Below are 19,281 nucleotides of genomic sequence, written 5' to 3'. Positions count from 1 at the left end.
TTCCAAATGAAACACATGGTGAACTAGGGTTTTGGCACACCTCCGTTACTTATGCCTTTCTTTGCTATTGTTGTTGATACACGGTCTTGCTACACAGCTCGGACTCATAGTGATCCTTCTGTCCCAGCTTCCCTAGTGCTGGGATTACAGGTATGTGCCACCACAGTTGGTTCCAGCTCCAGGGCCAGCATGGCATGGGGTACCAGGATAGAACTCAGGTCCTTGTGCTTGCCAGGCAGACCCTTAGACCACCGAGCTATCTCCAGCCCTGTTACTTTTTTTTTTTTTTTTAAATTTAAGGTGCACATTATTTAGCTGGTAAAAAACCAACCAACCAACCAAACAAACAAAAAAACGAACTTAGTTCATTCTATAAACATTTATTATAGGCCTACCTATCATGGACCAGTCGCTGGACTAGAACACTGAATAAAATATGTGCAGCTATAATAGAGTAGCATATTACACTATTTTATTTTATTTTATTTTATTTTATTTATTTTATTTATTTTATTTTATTTTATTTATTTTATTTTATTTATTTTATTTGCAAAACCAGTGATTGAACTCAGGCCCTTGCGCTTGCCAGGGAAGCGCTTATTCCACTGAGCCATCTCCCCGGCCCATATTATACTTTAAATGTGCCCATTAAAGGAACCCTGATCAGAGATCCCTCTAACCACCCCTCCCCAGCTGCATGGCATCATCAGCCATGCCCACAGCGTCCACTACTTCTACGCTTCCCCAGGCCTCCTCCTTGGACAATGCTTGCGTTCCCTAAGCCTTGTTCTGGGCAAGAAGCGCAGCCGCCCCCCCCCCCAACGGATATCCCCCCCACACACACACACACAAAGGACCCCCACAGCCTGGGCGAGGGGCTGGGACTGCTCCACAGGAAGCCTGTGCTGGGGAGCGCCCCCTTCCTTTCCCTAACACCAGGGCCAAAATAGAGGATGCCAGTGCAGCAGCTGTCTGGAGAGGATCTCCCGTCCACTAGGCATTTAAATATAGAAGACCCTAAAAATAGCCACCCCTGTTTTGGGCTCAACAGGTGATTGGCTCAAAAAGAGGGAAGAGAACTTAGGCCTTGGTGAAGGAGAGGGAAGGACAGGGGTTCCCAGCTCACCGTTCAGCAATGGCTCTGCCTCTGAGGTCCCTGAGTAGGGGCTTAGCCAGCACAGCCAAGGGAGACCACGGAGGGGCGGGAGGTGAGTGACTAACCTCCTGTGGCCTCCCCTCCTCCCCTCCTGCCGCCCCCTCCCCACCTCTTGGGGCGAGCCCAGAGGCCCCCTGCCCTTCACCTGCCCTCACCGGCCTGCCCTCCCACCAGCGCGCACCTGGCGCATCCTGACCTTCGTGCTGGCGCTCCCGAGCGTGGCCCTCTGCACCGTCAACTCCTGGCTCCACTCGGGCCACCACGAGCGCCCCGAATTCATCCCCTACCACCACCTGCGCATCCGCACCAAGGTATGAGGCCCCGGCCTGGCGTGGGAGGGATGCAGCGGGTGGGCAGGGTCTGGGGACCCCAGGCCAGACGCGGATGGATACTGAGGCCCCTTCTCGTCTCTCCGCAGCCCTACTGCTGGGGGGACGGCAACCACACTCTTTTCCACAATCCCCGCGTCAACCCTCTGCCCACGGGCTACGAAGACTGAGTCTCCCAGCCAGCCACCGCCAGCGAAATAAACAGGCGGAAGTCCTGGAAGCTCTGTGTCCTTGGGCTGTGGGTCAATGGCAAGGGGTGGGGTCAGGGTTCGAACAGTGGAAGCTACAGTCCTGCCTGTGGGGGGGTCTCTAATTCTAGATTTGGAACATTCCGAGGTTCTCACTGATGGCCTCTAATGGATCTTCTGTATTAGTTTGGAAATCAGAAAGTCCTTCCTGGAAACCTGTCCTGGCTTCAGGGATTCAAGAGTGACACAGGTTCAGATAAGTCGGACATTTCATTGCTTCGTAGGACAGGCTTTTCCTAGCCTGTGCTGAACCGAATACACACACACACACACACACACACACACCTCCCCTCTACACATGCTCGCCCCCCCCCCATGTCACTCATAACCATTAAGGAAAGATGGCCTCAGGCCCCAGGTCCCTGAGAAAGCACAAGGACCTGTCCTATACCTGCCGGAGGTTCCCCCAAGCATGCCTAGAACAGCGCCGAGGTCCCTGGGTTAGAGCTGCTTCATGCAAGGGAAACAGGGTATTGCATCCTCATTTCATGTGACCGCTTTTTTTACCATATGAAAATGTATACTGGCATCGTGCCTGCTCCTATAAAAAAAATCATCACAGAAGAAGTTTGACAGATTTATAAAAATATTTTTTTAAAAATCTTTCCACTCCTCCAGCGGGTGGCTCAGCACTAGGTAGGCTCCTCAGGCCGGTCCAGAACTGTGCAGAAGTCGTTCCGTGAAAGTAGAAGGACACAGAGACAAGGGCAGCTCGAGGTCTAGCTAAGCAGCAGTGTGGACGGTTAGAACCCAGGCACATCCGGGGCCTCATAGATGGCATCGTCCTTGCTCAGTGTGGCAGGGGCTTCAGATTGGCCCCCCAGCATTTCTTTGTACTGCCGTTTGAAAAAGCCAAGCTGGAAGAGGAAATAAAATTTCAACTCTGGGTCAGAGGGCAGGGAAGACAGCCGAAAGTAGGATGAAGTCGAGAGAGAAGAAGGCGCTAAGTAAGCTGATTTGTTAGCTGAACAGGCACGGGGACAGTAGCTGTCACACACTGACATCTAGGTTCTGTGCTTAGGCGGGTTTGCACCCTGGCCGAATTTCTTTTTCACTTCAGCCCATCTGTGGTGCAAGCCTTATTATCGTTACAAAAAAAGAGAAACACGGTGTGAGAGGCCAAGCACCCTGCCTAACAGTAAATGGTCCGTGGAGAAGCAGAGTGTGCGCAGCCCTGGTCGGAGTTCTCGCTCCTCTGTCCTAGCTGGGGAGGGCCGGGCTTGGATGTGGGTGGTGTTAGGAGCAGAAAAACGCGCTCACCTTGTACAGCGAGGCTGTGATGAGAGCCAGCAGCAGCAGCCCTCCCACGCTGCTGCCCACCACAAGGGGCACCGGGTCATAGAGCTCAAATTCCTCTAGCACTGTTTCCATCTGAACAAAAGATCAGAAGGCGCAAGTCTTCCGCTTCCTCAGACCCCTCCCAGGTTCCCGGGTTTCGGCTCCAGCCCCTCCCCCTCCCCCTTCCCCCCAGGTCCAAGTAGGGAAATGATGCCCAGGACCCTCCTCCATCCTCCCTCTGGGCCTGCAGATGCCCGGCCAACACACAGATGCAGCATCCGGGGCCTCTGACCAGCCTGGCCCCTGCCCACCACACCGTCCCTACCTGCGCTCTCAGAAATGCCTCCTGCCCGGGAAGCTGGGAATACGTGGATCTGTCGAATGTGATTTCAGCCACACTGACCACCAACACCTTCTTCTGCAGTGTCTGCAAAAGAGGAGGGGTCTAAGGGGCATGGGCTCCGGGGAAAGCTCAGGGTCTAGGAAATGTCCCAGCCTGAGGAAGGCACAGATCCATGGAGCACAAGAGGGAGCCAGGGGAGGGGCCTGCTGTTGGGCCACACACCTGGCTGACCCAGTGGAAGCTGAGGTTGCCCTTGAGGATGAAGTCGAGCTCCTCCTGGATGCCGAAGGAGGGGACATCACAGCGGAACCTGAGGCAGTCAGCGATGGAGCAGTCCTAGGGACAGGAACAGAAGGCAGTTGATTTGAGAAGGGTCTTTACTTAGGAAGGGACTATAGGAGCAGATAAGGGCTACTGAGTTTAGAGGTGGGGCTGCAGAGATAGCTGAGCAAGTACAGCATACTGCATAGCTTCATCGTCTAGCAATATATTTTCCTGTATCCCCCCATATGGGATGGTCCTACTTTGGGGGTTCAGGGCCTTTCTCACCAGCACAGAACTCCTTGTAATCTGGGCCAGGAAGTCGGAATGCTGGGGTGGTTCCCTTTGTGACACACAAGAGAGACTCTAGTGAGAGAGAGAAAAAGTTAGCCCCATAAATATCACATTTCCCTGAAAAAGGGTATGTGTGATACTGTGGGGACAGAAGAAAGGCAGGCCGGCACCTGGGAGGGGACCCTCAGCGTCACATCCCACACAGCCATGCCGTTCAGCAAGACAGGAACCCAGAAATTGATCCCGATGGCCAGATCTCGCTGGCTCAGGTTATTCACCTGCAGAAAGTTGAAAGCAAACACCATGGTTTCCCAGCCGCACTTCTCCCCTACCCATCGCTTTTAGGTATTCCCCGCCTTTCCCCACCAGTTTCCAACTCTATCCACACTGCAGGAGGACAGACACAAACGCTCCCTGGCTTCTCACACGATATCGGTGTTCAGCCTCTTTCTTGCTCTTCTCATCAGAAGTTGAAAAGTTGATGTACTTAGTGGATTCTTCCTGCCTGGAAAGAGAGAGCGTGCTGGTGCAGAACAGCCTCGAAGGTAACACCAGGCGTGCTCTAGGCTGCTGCGGGTGACCCAGGAAATGACTTTGGCCCCCACACACCTCCTCAGGGTCTGCTTTAGCCTTAGTTCTGCTCCCTGCAATATCCTTCGCCTCAGTCTGTCAGCTCCCTAATCCCCCCAAACTCCCTTAAGGCTCCTGCTCTTTCTTTCATACCCCAATGAATGTGCTCAGGCTGTTTCTTTGGCTGGCCTTGTTCTTACCTACTCCCCTTCTGGACATTTTTACTTTAAGGTCCAGTTTAAACATCACTACCTCTTGTAAGGCTTCCACATTATGGGGAAAGGTGTTCATGTGGCTTTCTGTGGTAGACACTTGGCTGGCCTGAGGCAGCGCTTGCGCAGGCCTCGGAGAGCCCTCAGGAGTGGCAGCCAGCGGGGTAAGAGCTCCAGTGAAGACAACAGATGTGGGTGTCTTGGGGCAGGTAGGTGAATGTGAAGGAAGATGGTGTCTGAACTCAAGGCCACAGAAGGGACATCAGTACCTCAGGCTGCAGGAGGTTTTGTATCCACCCACCCACCCATCCATCCATCCATGGCTTTTTTCAGTAAATATTTGCCACAGACCCAGCCTTGGAGATTCAACAGTTGAGCCATAATTCTGGCTTCTCAGGCTGGTGAGATAGCTCAACAGACTAAGTTCCTGCTTAGGTAAGTGCAGGGACCGGGGTTCGAACCCCCGTACCACATGCCACTCTGGCCCCACCCTGGACATGCTGAGCCTGCCACTGAGACCAAGTGTGGTGGGGCACGCCTGTAATCCCAGCGCCGGGGAGACTGAAAACAAGAGGATCGCTAGGAGTCCAAGCTGCGTAGTGAGACCCTCTACCAAATACATAAAATTTTTTTTTAAATTTTTAAAAATCCTTGCTTCTCAAAGTTTAATGTCTAAGGTCTCTGTAGAATCAGTCACACAAGGTGGACTGCACTTTTCACCAGTATCCAGCCCAGAGAACCCCAAGTGGCCACACCAGCTCGGAGGGCCACAGCAGGGGAGCCCTGCCCCTCACAGGGTCTTTGTAGGGCACATCGATTGGGACTTACTTGGCAGATGACAGGAGCAAGTGATTTAAGCTCTTGATTTATTTTTTTGTTGGTAAAAATGAAGCTAACAATATAGTTATTGGGAGAACTAAATGGATGTAAATATGTGTAAAATACTTAATACCAAAACTCACAATAACAACAACAACAAAATATTGTGACATCTAAGTATATACAGCTGTCAGTTCTTATTGTAAGTATTTTCCCATGGATAGAAGGAGACATGCACACAGAGTCTCCAGACCATATCATTGTCCTGAGCGGACAGTGGCACTGTTTGATTCCCTGGCCCTGGCTCCCCCATAATTCAGCAGCAACAGCAGCAGACTAGCCTCAGTGCAGTACCCCCCTGGGTGGCATCCCTCCGAGCACCTCCCGCCCGGCTGCACCTGCTGCCCTGCCACCTTGGGAGCCCGCTGCTGCAGCTCTCTCGCCTCCCCTGTGGTCCTGCCTCTCCCTCGGGCTTTTCGAGTCCCCCTCCCCCAACAGCTTCTCACACTTCTGCTCTCCTCGGAGCATTTCTGAAACCTGACCTTTATTTTTGAGCCGTGTAAAAACCTGACCTTCCCTTTCCTGTGTATGGTGGCTGACCATATCCTGTTGAGCACAAACCTCCCAATTCAGCGTGCTCAGAAAGACCCTGATCTCAACCTCGTACCTTCACTTCAGCACATTCATGTTTAGGGCAAAGGAAAGAATTGGCTAATGGTAAAGGAAGCCTGAATTTTGGAGGAAGAGGACGAGGTGTGTGTGAATGGCAGACCTGCTCAGAGAAGAAGAAAGAATTATATGGGCCTTTTTATCATGGTTGGCGCTGATGGCTGGCCACCCATGCAGGCATTCCCATGGGAGGAATCAAAGGGGACAGCTTGGTTGCTCTACAGTTTGAATATGGTTTTCGTCTGCCCCCAAGGGTTGGTGTCTTGGGAACGCTGTCCTCAGGGCAGCAATGCTGAGGGATGGCAGGACCTTGTGAGTGATTTCAAGACTGGCCCACGCCCCGCACTGCTTTCACATCCACCTTGGACTCTCGCCCTCTGCTACACATTCCTGCCATTGCGGCACCACCTGCTCTAGGGCAGTGTAGACAGGGCCCCTCACCAGGCCTGCCGCTCTGCTCTTGGACTGCTAGCCTCCGAAGTTGTGAGCTAAATAAACTTCTTTTCTTTATAAGCACCCAACCTTAGGCAGTTCATTATAGTAAAGCAGATTAACACAGATGCCTAGAGTCAAGAGCAAGCCGAGTCAAAGCACGAAGCACAAGACCTGGAAGAAGGTCGGAGGAGGAGGAGGGGCCAGGGATGGGCACCTGCTGATCACTGTATACACCGTGTACTTCACCGGGAGTTCCAGCTGGAAGGTCGTCTTGCTGGTTGCAGGCTTGTTGTTCTCACTGGAGAAAGAAAGGGGAACACAGTGCAGGAGGGACTTAGGAGGAGAGGGGTCTTCAGCTAGGGCACGACTCGGGGGGATGGGTCACACACCGTAGCTAGCCGGGGCTCACCTGCTTGCGTTGGCTCTCATTAGCAACCTGTCTCCCAGGGTAGCCTTGTAGGAGACATCAAATGTGACAGTAAAGGTGACCTAAAAAGGAAGAAGGAAATGGGGTGGGAAAGGAATGGAAAGAAAGGGAAAACCTAGGAGAGCGCAGGAAGGGAAGGGAGAGGACAAGGGAGAACAAGGAGCAGATCTGTGGAGAAGCGTTGACCTTGGCGCCCTCCTGGAAGATGGGGTGGTTGATGCTGCAGCTGCTGCTCCTCGAGCCCTCTTTCTCGGTGGATTCTGCCTCACATGCCACATGCTGTGAGCGCTGACGTGGCTGCCTCTAGGGAGAGAGAATGAGACTGAGGAAGTTACATGCAGATATTGGCCTGAGCTGTAACAGTGCTGGCACTGCAGCACAATAAGGGGAAAGGACAGACTTTTTGACACACAGCGCTGGGAAATTTGGCCCATACAACATGCGATGGGGGGAGGAGCTGATCCCTACCTCAATACGTATATTAAAATAAATTCCAACTGGATTAAAGACTTACAAGGTGAAAAAGCAAAAATTAAAAAGCTTTCAGAAGATAATATACACAACTTTTTTATAACTTCAGGTTAGGGAAGTAGCTCTTAAACAAGATGCCTGCAGAAACACTATGTACGAAAGGAAAGATGATAAAATCAACCACAATAAAAAGATACTCTGCATATTGAAAAGCATTGTAAGGAAACTGAGAAGATAAAGGAAGTGAGAGATGTTTGGATACACCTAACTGGAGCATGAGTAACCAGAAGGGAGGAAGATTCTTACTAATCAATGAGAAAAAAAAAAAATAGAGCCAACTCAATGGAACAGTAGGAAAAAAATGTGGACAGGTACAAAAGAAGAAACAAATGATTGGGGAGTATGTGTAAAGTTTCTCAACCTTCGTCATTAGAGTCATACAAAGTGCAACTGGAGGGAAATGCTGTCACCCACTAGGCTGACAACAACTAAAACATCTGACAGGAGAATGCCGTAGTTTCTCTTATCTGAGAAACCCAACACATAAATAGACAACAAAAGAAAAAAATAGATAATAGGAAATAGAAAGATCTTAGAGATCGTGGTATGGTGGAAAAGGGAAGGAAGAGGAAGAAAGGGGGATTAAAAAAGAATTAAGATGTATGGTGTCCATGTACCAACTCCCCCCAAGCATTATGTACTGTAAATGTGTACTCGTAAATTTTGTTTTTAAATCTGACAATGCCAAGTATTGAAGTAGATAGAAAATCATAAGGCCTCTCATACACTGTAAATAGGTGATAATACTACCAAAAAAGGTTTATTTTTTCTTGTTAAAATTGAAGATATACATAGCCAAGGCCTCAGCAACTCCATGTGCAATATATGCCTTCCAAAATATTATATTTGGGTGCACTGGACACGTACTCCAGAACAACCATGGCCCAAATCAGGAAATGACTCAAATATCCATCAATGTTAGAATAGATTTCTATTCTATTTCCATTTGTATTCTAAATTTGTGCTTCACTCATACAAAGAGGTTCTATGTAACAATGAAAATGTCCTACAGCCACACAAACCCACAGATAGTAAAGGAAAGAAGCAGGCTCTACACATGAACACACAATGTGCTTCCATCCATGTGACACTGAAATGTCAGCAAAACTGGACAGCATGATCTAAGGACTCACTCATGAGGGGTAGTAAACCTATGAAAAAATACAAGGAAATGGTGATCACAGTGATTACCTTTGGGAAAGGGTCAGATTGTGATAGGGAAAGATACTGGGTGAGGAAGTTTTGGGGATGCCAGTGGTTATAACGTGGCCCCAATGTAACTGCATGAAGATTTACTTAATATTAGTTATTAAACGATACACAGATTTAATGTACTGTGTGTGTATGAGATCATAAAGAAAAGAATGAAAAAGAGCCTACTGTAACCCTAGAAGTTGTAGAATGGGTGAGGCCTGCATTGGTTTAGACATAAACTGAATGCGCAGTGAGGCTTCATGCCTTGAAATTAATCCCTGTTGGGAAATTTAGAGTCCATTATGACAGGGAAGAAACTTAATCTGATTATGGTGTTGAGAGGTGGGGCTTTGGGAAAGTATTTCAGATTAGATGGGGTCATTGTCTCACAGCTGACTTCTAGCACCTTCATAGAAAATGGGAGAAATGCTAGACACATGTGATGCCACACACCACACTAGGACTCTGCCTGCAAGGATGCGACCACCAGATGTGGCCACTTTAACCTGCTGAATAGTGAGCCAAAATAAACCTTCTGTCTTTATAACTCAACCAGCCTAGGGTAGTTTGTTACAACAGAAAATTGCCTAATATAAGACCACAGCCCAAGAGACTATTTACCTGTACTCCTGATACCCGTCGATAGGACAGCCCCACTGGATAATAGAAGTTGACCACAGTTCCATAGGAATCTTCACCCTCATTCCACACAGTCACTGTCACACTGAGCTCCAAGGTACTCCCCACCATCAGGGTATGCAGGCTGAAGGGGAAGGACAAAGCTGGGACTCTGACTCCATTGGGATTGGTTGGAAAGGGATCAGGAATGGGATCAAAAGCATTTTTGTTTTTAAAAAAGGCAGCTAAAGGAAAACCCAGGAAGGACCTCTCGTCTTACGAGGACAGGAGACGCAGAAGCCTGAGAGTCAGATAGGACACAGATCTCACCCTGAGAAGCTGAAGCTGACACTCAGGTCCCCTTCACAGAGTTGGTCTTGCCCACAGTTCTTCTCAAATGGGAGCTGCAGTAAGACAGTAAATGCCCTTCGCAGCCAACTGCAGTCCTCTCGCTCGGAGCACTTAGCAGCCGGCACTACAACGCTGCTAGACGCTGGCAAGGAGCCGGGTAGGTGTTAGTGATTGGAATATATAGAAAGAGAAGATATTTTGCTCTCAGGAGGAAAGTGTGGTTGAGTCAGATGCAATTAATACTGGAACAATTATTCAATAAACATTACGTGGCAGTGATGTGACAGGTTTTGGCTTAGGTGGCAGTTTGGGGAAAGTGGGAACTACAGGTGAATTAGATAGTGTTTGTGCTTTAGGAACCTACAACCCCAACACACCAAAGGTTGTGGCGATATTTGGGGTGTGAGGATCATGGCGTCAGTGGGTGCCAGGGAAAAAGCAGCTGTGATGAGTGGTTTGCAAACAGAGGGTGACGAGGTTGGCAGTTAGGGGCCTAGGAAAGATCCTTCAGATGGGAAGGAGGAGGGACTGCTTCTCAGTTGAGAAATGCCATAAAGGCTCTCAAGCAGGAATGAAGAAAGCTGGGAACGGTCTGCAGAGAGGTCATGTTGGGGCGGCGTGGATAGCCTGCGGGGTGTGTGCAGAGACGCAAACGAGGCGGGGCTCCATGGCCGGCTGAGACATGCCGAGTTGGTGTGGCTGGCGGGCACCGTGAACGCCCTCACATCCCTGAGATCCCACTGGAAAACTCACAGAAGCGGTGAAGAGGTTTTGAGAGCCCATAGCCAGCACAGGGCGGAGGCTCCAGGCTAAAATGGAGTCCCTCGGCAAGGAGAAGTTGAGGCGCAGGATGATGGGGCTCACCACATCCTCTATGCAGCCCTAAGGGAGAATAGGTGTCAAAAGCCACTATTGTTCTCCTCACTATTTTTCACCACAGGGGCATCCCCTCTGCTGCACGCAGACAGTAGCCATCCAAACTGCCTGCGCCTCAGCATCCCTGCTCCAGCCTCAGAATCCCCACCCTTCCCACCTCACAGAGCAAATAGATGCCATGATCCTCCAAGCTAACCTGGGGCTCCTCCTCCCGCCCCCACTTTCCCAAAGTCCTCACTGGCAAAAGCAGCTTCTCGGTTTCACAGTGATCCCCAAGCCCCAGGGTTTTCCTTCGAGTCAAAGTCCAGTTCTTGGTCTCATAAAAAACAGCACGAGAAATCCGACGGCCCGGGTCCAAGGTCAGATCATAACGAACAGAACTCTGGAAATCACCTGAAGTGGAAGCAGGAATCAGAAAAGGGACAGGAAAAAGATCTTGCAATGTTCTGTATTCATGCAATACATATTTGCTGGCCACATTCTGTGGGCCAAGAGTGCTTGGGACACATGAGAGAGGATAGATGTGGCTTCTGCTCTCAGTGTCTAGGAAAGGAGCTGAGCATTTAGCTGTGATGTCAAGTGCGTGGCACGAGGGTGGAATCTTGAGCTCAAACGTAGCCAAGGAAGCTGTCTGAATGGGCTGTGTCTAAGCTCTGACCTAGAGGATGAAGAGGAGCTGGATAAAGCAAAGGAGAACATTCTAGAGAGTGGGAACAGGGCTGAGACCTCAAGGGAGGGCAAGACTGCCACATCTGCAAAAAGTCGCTGAGCGGAGGATTTATGTCTCTATCAATGTGAAGGGGAGCAGTTTAGGGGTGCTCAGGGGTGGGGATGAGGAGCCAAGACCTGTATTTTAGGATCAATCAAGGCTGGTTGCTCTGTGGAGAGGGGTAGGACGCTCACCTAACTGGTCAAGGGAGTCTTTACGAAGAGTGAGGCAGACCACGGCCTCCAGAGCCTCCAGAGCCTCCAGAGCCTCCAGAGCGGGGGGCGCCTCCTCCCAGCAGTGGTGCAAGGCTCGTGGCACCTCCACGGGGGTGAATCTCATGGACACTTCCACTTTCAGCACGGGCAGAGTCCTGAGAGGCAGAGCAGAGGCAGAGGATCGGACACTCGGCCTCGGAAGGAGAAAAATGAGGCAGACGTAGGGCAGGCAAGGGCGGGATGCAGGGAATTCGTCACCTGAGCAGCAGCACCTTCCCTTGCGCCCCGACAGCCAGGTCCACAAGTCCATCCTGGGTGAGGTCCTGGCCCCCGCTCAGGGACTGCCCGAAGTGCTGGAGGCTGGGGGAGAGCTGGGAACCGGCGATCCGCTGGCCAGAGGGGGACAGGGAAAGGAGAAGCCAAGAGGAGCTGGGTGCCAGCAGTGAAGCAGATCGAACGCAGAAACGTAAAGGAGAGGAGAAAAGGCAGGGGGTGAAAGCAGGTAGCTCGGGGGCCTCAGGGAGCCCAAGACAGAGAGAAGGGAGCCCTTACCTCTTCATCAGAAAGGAGAAGCATAATGAGAGCACAACAGCAAGCAGAAAGACCAAAACAGCACTCAGGACTTGGAGACAGATTTATTTACATCGCTGGGCACTGATCAGGGTCATCCGAGCATATCAGGCCTGATCTCTGGTGGTCTAGGGTTTTCATATAATGCACAAGCAAGAGGTGTAGAGATCTGTGTCACTCAGTGGTCCCCAGAAGAAAATGGGGAGAGGCTTCAGAAAATAAAGACAAGAGGGCCTGCCAGATAGCTCAGCAGATTAAAGCGCCTGCTTAGGCAGTCGCAGGGCGTGAGGGTTCAATCCCTGGCCTGCAGTGATGGCCCCGCCCCCGGGGGGTGCTGTGACAGCAAATGAGACTGGGCATGGTGGCATGAGGCTATAATCCCAGCACTTGGGCCTTTAATCCCAGCACTTGGGAGGCTAAAAAACAGGAAAGATCACTACAAGTCCGTTCTGTGTAGTGAGACCCTGTATACCTGTTCTAAATACATTAAAAAAGAAAAAAAGACAAGAGAAAATAGCGAGGTCAGGTGTCTGGTAGGCAAAGGACCCCTAAACAACAGTAAGGTGCTTGTTTATGCCTTTGCAAAGTTACAAGACACAAGGTCTCCTAGCAACTAATAGCCCACAAAGTCCAGGCGGGGTGCTTTTCTCAGTACTGGGGGAGCTTGACTGCTGTTGGCAGCGAGGCCTCCTCCTGCCCTCCCATGTGGCATCAACGTCCAGCTTCAGTGGCTCCCAACAAGGAGGTGCAAAGGAGGTACAAAGGCGGTGCAGCACAGGCTGGAAGTCCTTCTGATGAGCTAGCAGGGTGGGCTCTTTGGTCACAAGGGTAGACTAATGGCCATCAGCTCATGCAGCTCGGCCCAATGGCTTGATCCAGGCACTCTGTATGCTCATTTATGACCTCATGGCTACAGGGGTCAAGAAATTATGAAGTCATGAAGCACTGATAGAGCTAGGCAGTTTTGAAAGAACAAAGTTCCTTTTTTTCTTTTTTGGTATTTAGGACAGGGTCTGCAGGGTCTACAGGGTCTCACTACTAGATCAGACTTGTAGTGATCCTGTTTACAGCCTCCCAAGTACTGGGATTAAAGGGGTGTTCCACCACACCCTCAGGGCAGGGCCGGCGTGACAGGGCAGGGATCCAACATGACAGGCCAGGGATTGAACGCCCGGCCCCTGTGTCTGCCTGGGCAGAAGCTTCAATCCACTTAGCTATTTAGTGGGCCCTCAAAGTTTCAAAAAGAACAATTTCTCTTGTACAGTTTTTTTCCTTTCAATAGGAATACAAGAGCGTCACTTATTCATCACCTATTGTGTTCCTTCATAAACTGTTTAAATTCTTAAATCTTTGATGAACAGAATGTTCAGTGTGCTCACTGGTTATCCTTGCAAAAAGCCTATGGAGCGCCAGCAAGATAGCTCAGCAGTGTAACACACCTGCTTAGGCAAGCTTAGGCAGGCACAGGGGACCGTGGTTCAATCCCCGGCACCATATGCCACACCAGCCCTGTCCTTAGGGCAGGCTGAGCCCACCCCCCCAAAAAAAAAGCTTATGGACTTGGTTTTACAGGTGGCTTGATCATTTTATTATTATTATGGGGGGGGCAGAACCAGGGATTGAACTCAGGCCCTTGTGCTTGTTAGGGAAGCACTCATTCCACTGAGCCATCTCCCTGGCCCCCAATTTGATCATTTTAATGTCTCATAGAAAGGACAGAGAGACTAAGTCAGGAACTGGCCTAAGGCCACACGGCAAAGCACAGCTGGCAAGACCCAGGATTTGATCTGGGTCTGTCCTTAAAGCCTGGTCTCTTGTCCCTCAAGCTGTCCACACAGACTGAAGGCTCTCGGGAAGCAAGGAGGAGATGGCTGGTGCTTAACTGAGCCTGGTGAAATTCCAGGTAAGAAACCACTGGAAGAAGGAAGGCAGTGGAAAGTTCCACGGCCAGTGACAAGAAGCTGCGCTCAGGGGACACAAAACACAGGAGAAGGAACTAAACGAGGCTGAGCAAAGGAGCCTCACCTGGCTGTGGGCCTGGCTCATGCCCCCTCTAGAGACTCCATGAAACATGTAAACAGCGCCCTGGTTCTCCTGCTCTCCAGGGGCCCCGATGGCCACATCTGTCAGCTGGTCCCCACTCACGTCCCCCAGCACCGTCATGGCTGCCCCAAAGCGGCCCCAGGGGTGGCCCTGCTCGCCCTGGAGAACAGCTTCACACCGCCACGGAGCCCTCTGCTAAACAAAAAATGTCAGGCCCCAAGACAAGGACACCTTCCATCCACACCAAGAGCCCACGAGCCAGGTCCCAGCAGCCACTCACCCCCTTAGGCAGGGGACACACGGACACCCGGCCCCCCCGGGTCGGCTCGTAGTAATGGGGGGCCCCAATGAGGACCAGGTCAGTGCTGCCATCTCTGTCCACATCCACAGAGCAGAGGGAGGCCCCGAAGTAGGAGCCGATCTAGGGTAGAGGCACAAGTCATCCTGGCTCCCCTGCCAGGTGCACCAGCACTGTCATCTCTCCTGAGACACCAAGACCTGCCCCAAGGCCCCTCCCCTCTCGCTCCCTGCCCCTGGCCACCCCGCCCACCCTCGCAGGCCACTCTGGCTCTCTCCACACCAACCTGGGTCCCTCTGACCTCGGCTTGTGGCCTCCATCGCCCGGAAACCTGGATGAAGATGCTGACCTTCCCGGTGTGCTGATGGCGAGGAGCCCCCAGGACCAGGCTCTGCGCCCCCTTCCAAAGGGCCAGCTCTGTGGCGTAACCTTGGGTAGGGGGTGCGGGCTCAGCATGGATCCTTCCGCACTGCAGCAGGGTGCCCCTTGCTGGCCTGCCTGCGCCCCTACCCCTCTCACCCAGGTAAGAGTCCCTCGCGTCCACATGCTCCCTAGACGTGTTGATGAAGATGGGGTTCCCATTTGGGGGATACAAGAAGGCGCCTCCAGACCAGCCGAAGCTTCCCACTGCCCCCAGAACTGGACCTTCCTGAGAGGAAAGGATTCCAAGGCTGAGCAGGCGGGAGCCCGGAGAGGCCCAACCCAGAGAAATACGTGTGCCAACTCCTCTCATCATTTTGATTTTTCTTCTTACCCCAACTCCTCACCAGTGGCCTCCGTGTCCCTGCTTCTAGGGTCCCTTAGTCCGCTGTCACCACCACCATCCCGGCCAGCCCCAGCACTGCCTTTCCGCCCCCATCTTGTCTCTGCCCGCTCTGCCTGCTCCCCTCCGGCATGTTTCCCCCGCATCCCTTGGCCTGCCGGAAAGCATCACTAACCCCCCGGATGGCACAGGACTGACCCAGTGCCCCCCGTCCTGGAACATACCGAGGCTTTTCTTGCCCCCCTCTCTTCCCTTCCCTTCACCTCTCTCTCTCTCTCTCTCTCTCTCTCTCTCTCTCTCTCTCTCTCTCTCTCAATCGACCTTAAAAGCTCAACACCCTCAAATACTTCTTTTCTGCTCTGCACACTTTGTTGTCTTTTAAACCTTTCCATTATGGAGAATTTAGAACACATGTACACGTAGAAAGAAATGTCTGGCTTTAGTGATCAGTTCAAGGACTGACTCATTTCTACGGCTGCTCACTCAGCCCAATTCGAAGCAAATCCTTCTGGGCACTTTATTTATTTATTTATTTGTTTATGCATTTTAGTACAGGGTATCACTCTGTAGATCGGATTCACAGTGATTCTCCTGTTTTCAGCCTCCCAAGCGCTGGGATTACTGGCGCGGGCCACCCCACCCAGTCTCAATTGCCCTCGTCGGGCGCCCTGGAGGCGGGGCCAGCACAGCACACAGGGGTTCGAAACTCAGCCTGCGCCGGCCTAGGGGAGCTCTGTCTAAGCAGGCACTTTAGTCTGCTGAGCTATCTGGCCAGCCCCCTCTGGGGGATTTAAATACCATCCGAGGGGCTGGAGAGATGGCTCAGTGGTCTAAAGCACCTACTTAGAACAAGCTTACCTAAAAGCATCAGGGACCGCGGTTCAATCCCCCAGCACCACATGCCAGCCAGCCCCGCCCCCTGGTGGGCTGAGCTGGCCACACACACACATACCACACTCTCTCTCTCTCTCTCTCTCAAATAAAAAAAAAATTTTTTTTTAAAATAAATAAATAAATACCATCCGAATAAGCCCCGCTGCACTGGCTTCTCCCTGGTCACGTGATCTGCCCTTGCCCACCTCGCCAGCCCCCTCCTTCCTGCCTGCCCCTTTCCAGCTGTGCGAGGTGCTGTTCGTGCACAATCTGTCCTTGGAGTGTAGTCAGGGCTCTGCAGCCAGAACACAGATGGTTCTGCTGGTGGCACCCAGGAAGCCCCAGAGCGCTCTCTGCCCGTCCTCTCATTTCTCTAGGAGTCCCTTGTGCCTGCCTCCTGGGCCTTTGCACCTGCCCCTCCCTCTCCCTACAGCGATCTTCCCCCAGACTTCCCCAGGCTTGTCCCTTTCATTTTCTCCGACCATTTTACTCCCTTAACCCCAGCACTTAGCACAGCCAGAAGTCTTCCTCGTGATCTCCGCCCACCCCACAGAGCTGGAGCTTCCGCCAGCCGCCAGCCGCCCCCCGCGGAGCTCCCCAACGCCACTCACTGCACAGCCTGGTGCCTGGCCTTGTTCAGTGAGCGAACTTGGGGCACAAGCTGCATCTGGGTTCCTTCTGGAGCCCGGCGGTCAGCCCACTGGCTGCGAATTGCTACCTGACACCTGTGTGTCCACCCACCGTGGTGAGCACCGCGCTGAAGCCTTCCTGGGCCATCTCATGCTGAAAGAAGCTACTGGTCTTTGACTGGGTTCCTGTGGGGAAACAGGTCACTTAGGTTCTCCGGAACTGCGAGACCCCACAGACTCATCAAAGAGAGAAGAGAACCCAAGCTGGGGCACAGGTTCTCAGGAGCAATATGGGGTGCATTGGGATGAGCCATCAAGATTTTAGAGGGCAGCTGGGCAGGGACTCCCTGAGTTCCGCGGCCCCAGCTTGCTCCCGGATACCTTCTACCGCAAAGATCTTCTCCTGAAGCTTTTTCTGGATTCTGCTGAGGGCTGCAAAGTTGTCCACCTTGAACACATGGTCCTGCGGGGGCACTGAGCCAATCGTGTTCAGCTCCTGCCTGGCCGTGGGCTCCTGGAAAGCGTCTCCCACCTACAGCAGAAAGCAGCTGGCAGAGGGAAGCCCAGCAGCCCTTCACGGGGCTGCAGTGCAGGCCAAGTGGGGGGAACGATGAACGCAAGGTCCTACCCCGATGGCGTAGCGGGTAAGCCCAGCTTTCTCTGCCTGGGGGATGACCTCGCTGTAGCTCAGGGGGTCTCTGTACTTCTGCCCATCTGTGATGACGATGAGTATTTTCTTGGCACTTTCGCGGGCCCCATTATTGCTATGAAATAGCTCATTCCTGTGGACGGATAAAGGGAAATAACTGTGGTACGCCTGACTCTGGGGCGGCATCTGCTGCCCTCGCAGCTCATCTGACAGCTTGGGAAATCTTGATTCCAGGGCGTGCCAGGTTCCATCAGGCGCATTAAGGAAACCATTCAGTTCTTTCTGAAGCTCACATTGGCAGTAATTAGTAAGGCCAATAACAAATAGGTGCTCATTTTCTGACTATTCTGCCTACTATTAAATGCTGCTCCTAGGAGGTTCAAAGCAGAAGCTCTGGGGTTAGACAGAGACTTGGAGTAAGTTATTTAACCTGTTTGAGCCTTTGATTCCATCTATGCATGGTTTTTTTTTTTTTTTTTTTTTTTTTTTTTTTCAGAAACGGGGATTGAACTCAGGCCCTTGCGCTTGCCAGGCAAGCACTTATTCTGTTGAGCCATCTCCCTGGCCCCATCTATGCATGATTGCCCCATAAATAATCTGTACAAAAATGGTGCCCGATGAACCTGAGCTGGTTGTCCTCCCACAGTAGACCTGGCCTGGTCAGCGACTTACTTTTCAAGCAGTAAGCAGTGGAAGCGACACTGTGCCAGTTGTGGGTCTAGACAGCCTCAGTAGCTTTTGCTTTTGCACTTTTGGAAGCCCAGAGCTGCAGTGAGAAGAATCCGGCTGGCTTGTGGGAGGGACCAGGGGGCGGCCACAAGGAAAGAGGCCACGTGGAGAGACGGGCCAGGCCCGGGCAGCCAGCCCGTCCTTCCTGGTCATCAGACAACTGAGCGGAACTCTCAGTATTCTAGCCTCAGATTTCTGAGTACAACCCATGACAGACTGTGCAAAGGTAGCAGAATCCCTCACCCTGGGACTGTGAAAAGTAAGACAAGTTGCTGGTTTATTTTTATTTTTTTATTTTAGGGAAGGGGCTACAGGGTGTTCAGGGTCTCTCTACTAGACTGGACTCCTAGTGATCCACCTGTTTACAGCCTCCTAGAGCTGGGATTACAGGTGCGCCACACAGTCTCAATTGCCGTCTCAGTGTGCCCTGGGGCGAGGCTGGCATGGCAGGCCTGGGGATCGAACCCCCGGCCCCTGCACCTGCTTGCAGGCACTTTAATCCCCTGAGCTATTTGGCTGGCCCTAGAGTTGCTTCTTAAGTGATTTAAGCCACTTAGTTTGGTAGTAGATTGTCAAACAACTATGGATAACTGAAATGAAGTCGCCGAGTTCTTTCAAGGATTAACTGAAGCCAAGAACTTGTATCAGAGTGGATTACAAGCAAGCGTTAATCAGATGAGAGCTGGAACAAACAGCTAACATGCAACTGCACATGCTTGCATAGCTCTGTAAACTCTGAACACACATATACACACATGTGCTAAACACCATGCTCATGCCAAATGTTGAAAACACCCATTAGGGAAGAGATTAGCAGATTATGACCTAGATCCTTTATTGAAGAGTACAAAGCCCATAAAACTGTGACAAAATATGGAACCAGCTGTAAAAATAGATTTTTTGAAAATAGTTTCTGACCAGGCCTGGTGGTACACACTTATAATCCCAGAGCTCGGGAGGCTGAGGCAGGAGGGCTGTTGTGAGTTCAAGACCAGCCTGAACTGCATAGCAAGACCATGTCTCAAAGAGATGAAACAAAAGAAAAAATTAGTTTTTGATATGACTGAGCACACAAAATAAATGAATGAAAGCAAGGACAGAAACTGTGCTGTGCCAGGTGGTGGGATTTATTGATTCATTTCCTATCCCTTCTTATTGCTAAAATATTGTAAGGTAGTCAACTAGAAGGGGA

At 51.5% G+C, this 19,281-nt stretch overlaps 2 protein-coding genes across 3 annotated transcripts in view; one reads left to right on the top strand and one right to left on the bottom strand.

The window, feature by feature from the left end:
• The first annotated feature begins 1,073 nt into the window (after positions 1-1,073).
• Positions 1,074-1,705, top strand: LOC101575209 (cytochrome c oxidase subunit 6A2, mitochondrial). Its single transcript, XM_004622997.2, has 3 exons — positions 1,074-1,208; positions 1,331-1,467; positions 1,575-1,705. The coding sequence occupies exons 1-3, from the start codon at positions 1,136-1,138 to the stop codon at positions 1,653-1,655; spliced, it is 291 nt and encodes a 96-aa protein (XP_004623054.1). The 5' UTR covers positions 1,074-1,135; the 3' UTR covers positions 1,656-1,705.
• Positions 1,706-1,798: 93 nt separating this feature from the next.
• The window catches only part of Itgad (integrin subunit alpha D), a 26,531-nt gene continuing 9,048 nt past the window's right edge, over positions 1,799-19,281 (bottom strand). The window contains exons 7-29 of one of the 2 annotated variants that reach the window (XM_023700037.1): positions 17,340-17,493; positions 17,093-17,243; positions 16,824-16,897; positions 14,966-15,095; positions 14,733-14,875; positions 14,429-14,569; positions 14,131-14,343; positions 11,794-11,924; positions 11,515-11,690; positions 10,850-11,004; positions 10,489-10,617; positions 9,715-9,788; positions 9,388-9,529; positions 7,228-7,344; positions 7,024-7,103; positions 6,829-6,912; positions 4,336-4,414; positions 4,080-4,187; positions 3,904-3,981; positions 3,577-3,690; positions 3,337-3,438; positions 2,994-3,104; positions 1,799-2,590 (exon numbers count right to left, since the gene is read on the bottom strand). In XM_023700037.1, the coding sequence (XP_023555805.1) occupies positions 2,477-2,590; positions 2,994-3,104; positions 3,337-3,438; positions 3,577-3,690; positions 3,904-3,981; positions 4,080-4,187; positions 4,336-4,414; positions 6,829-6,912; positions 7,024-7,103; positions 7,228-7,344; positions 9,388-9,529; positions 9,715-9,788; positions 10,489-10,617; positions 10,850-11,004; positions 11,515-11,690; positions 11,794-11,924; positions 14,131-14,343; positions 14,429-14,569; positions 14,733-14,875; positions 14,966-15,095; positions 16,824-16,897; positions 17,093-17,243; positions 17,340-17,493 (2,800 nt within the window). In that variant the 3' untranslated portion in view covers positions 1,799-2,476. The remainder of the gene's footprint in view (positions 2,591-2,993; positions 3,105-3,336; positions 3,439-3,576; positions 3,691-3,903; positions 3,982-4,079; positions 4,188-4,335; positions 4,415-6,828; positions 6,913-7,023; positions 7,104-7,227; positions 7,345-9,387; positions 9,530-9,714; positions 9,789-10,488; positions 10,618-10,849; positions 11,005-11,514; positions 11,691-11,793; positions 11,925-14,130; positions 14,344-14,428; positions 14,570-14,732; positions 14,876-14,965; positions 15,096-16,823; positions 16,898-17,092; positions 17,244-17,339; positions 17,494-19,281) is intronic. The other variant, XM_004623172.2, reaches the window with a different exon arrangement.

Source organism: Octodon degus, unplaced genomic scaffold (genome assembly GCF_000260255.1).
Source record: "Octodon degus isolate 3935 unplaced genomic scaffold, OctDeg1.0 scaffold00001, whole genome shotgun sequence".
In the NCBI taxonomy this organism is placed as follows: Eukaryota; Metazoa; Chordata; class Mammalia; order Rodentia; family Octodontidae; genus Octodon; species Octodon degus.
Note: the sequence above shows the minus strand (reverse complement) of the source record. Positions and strands in the feature narration are given on the sequence as shown.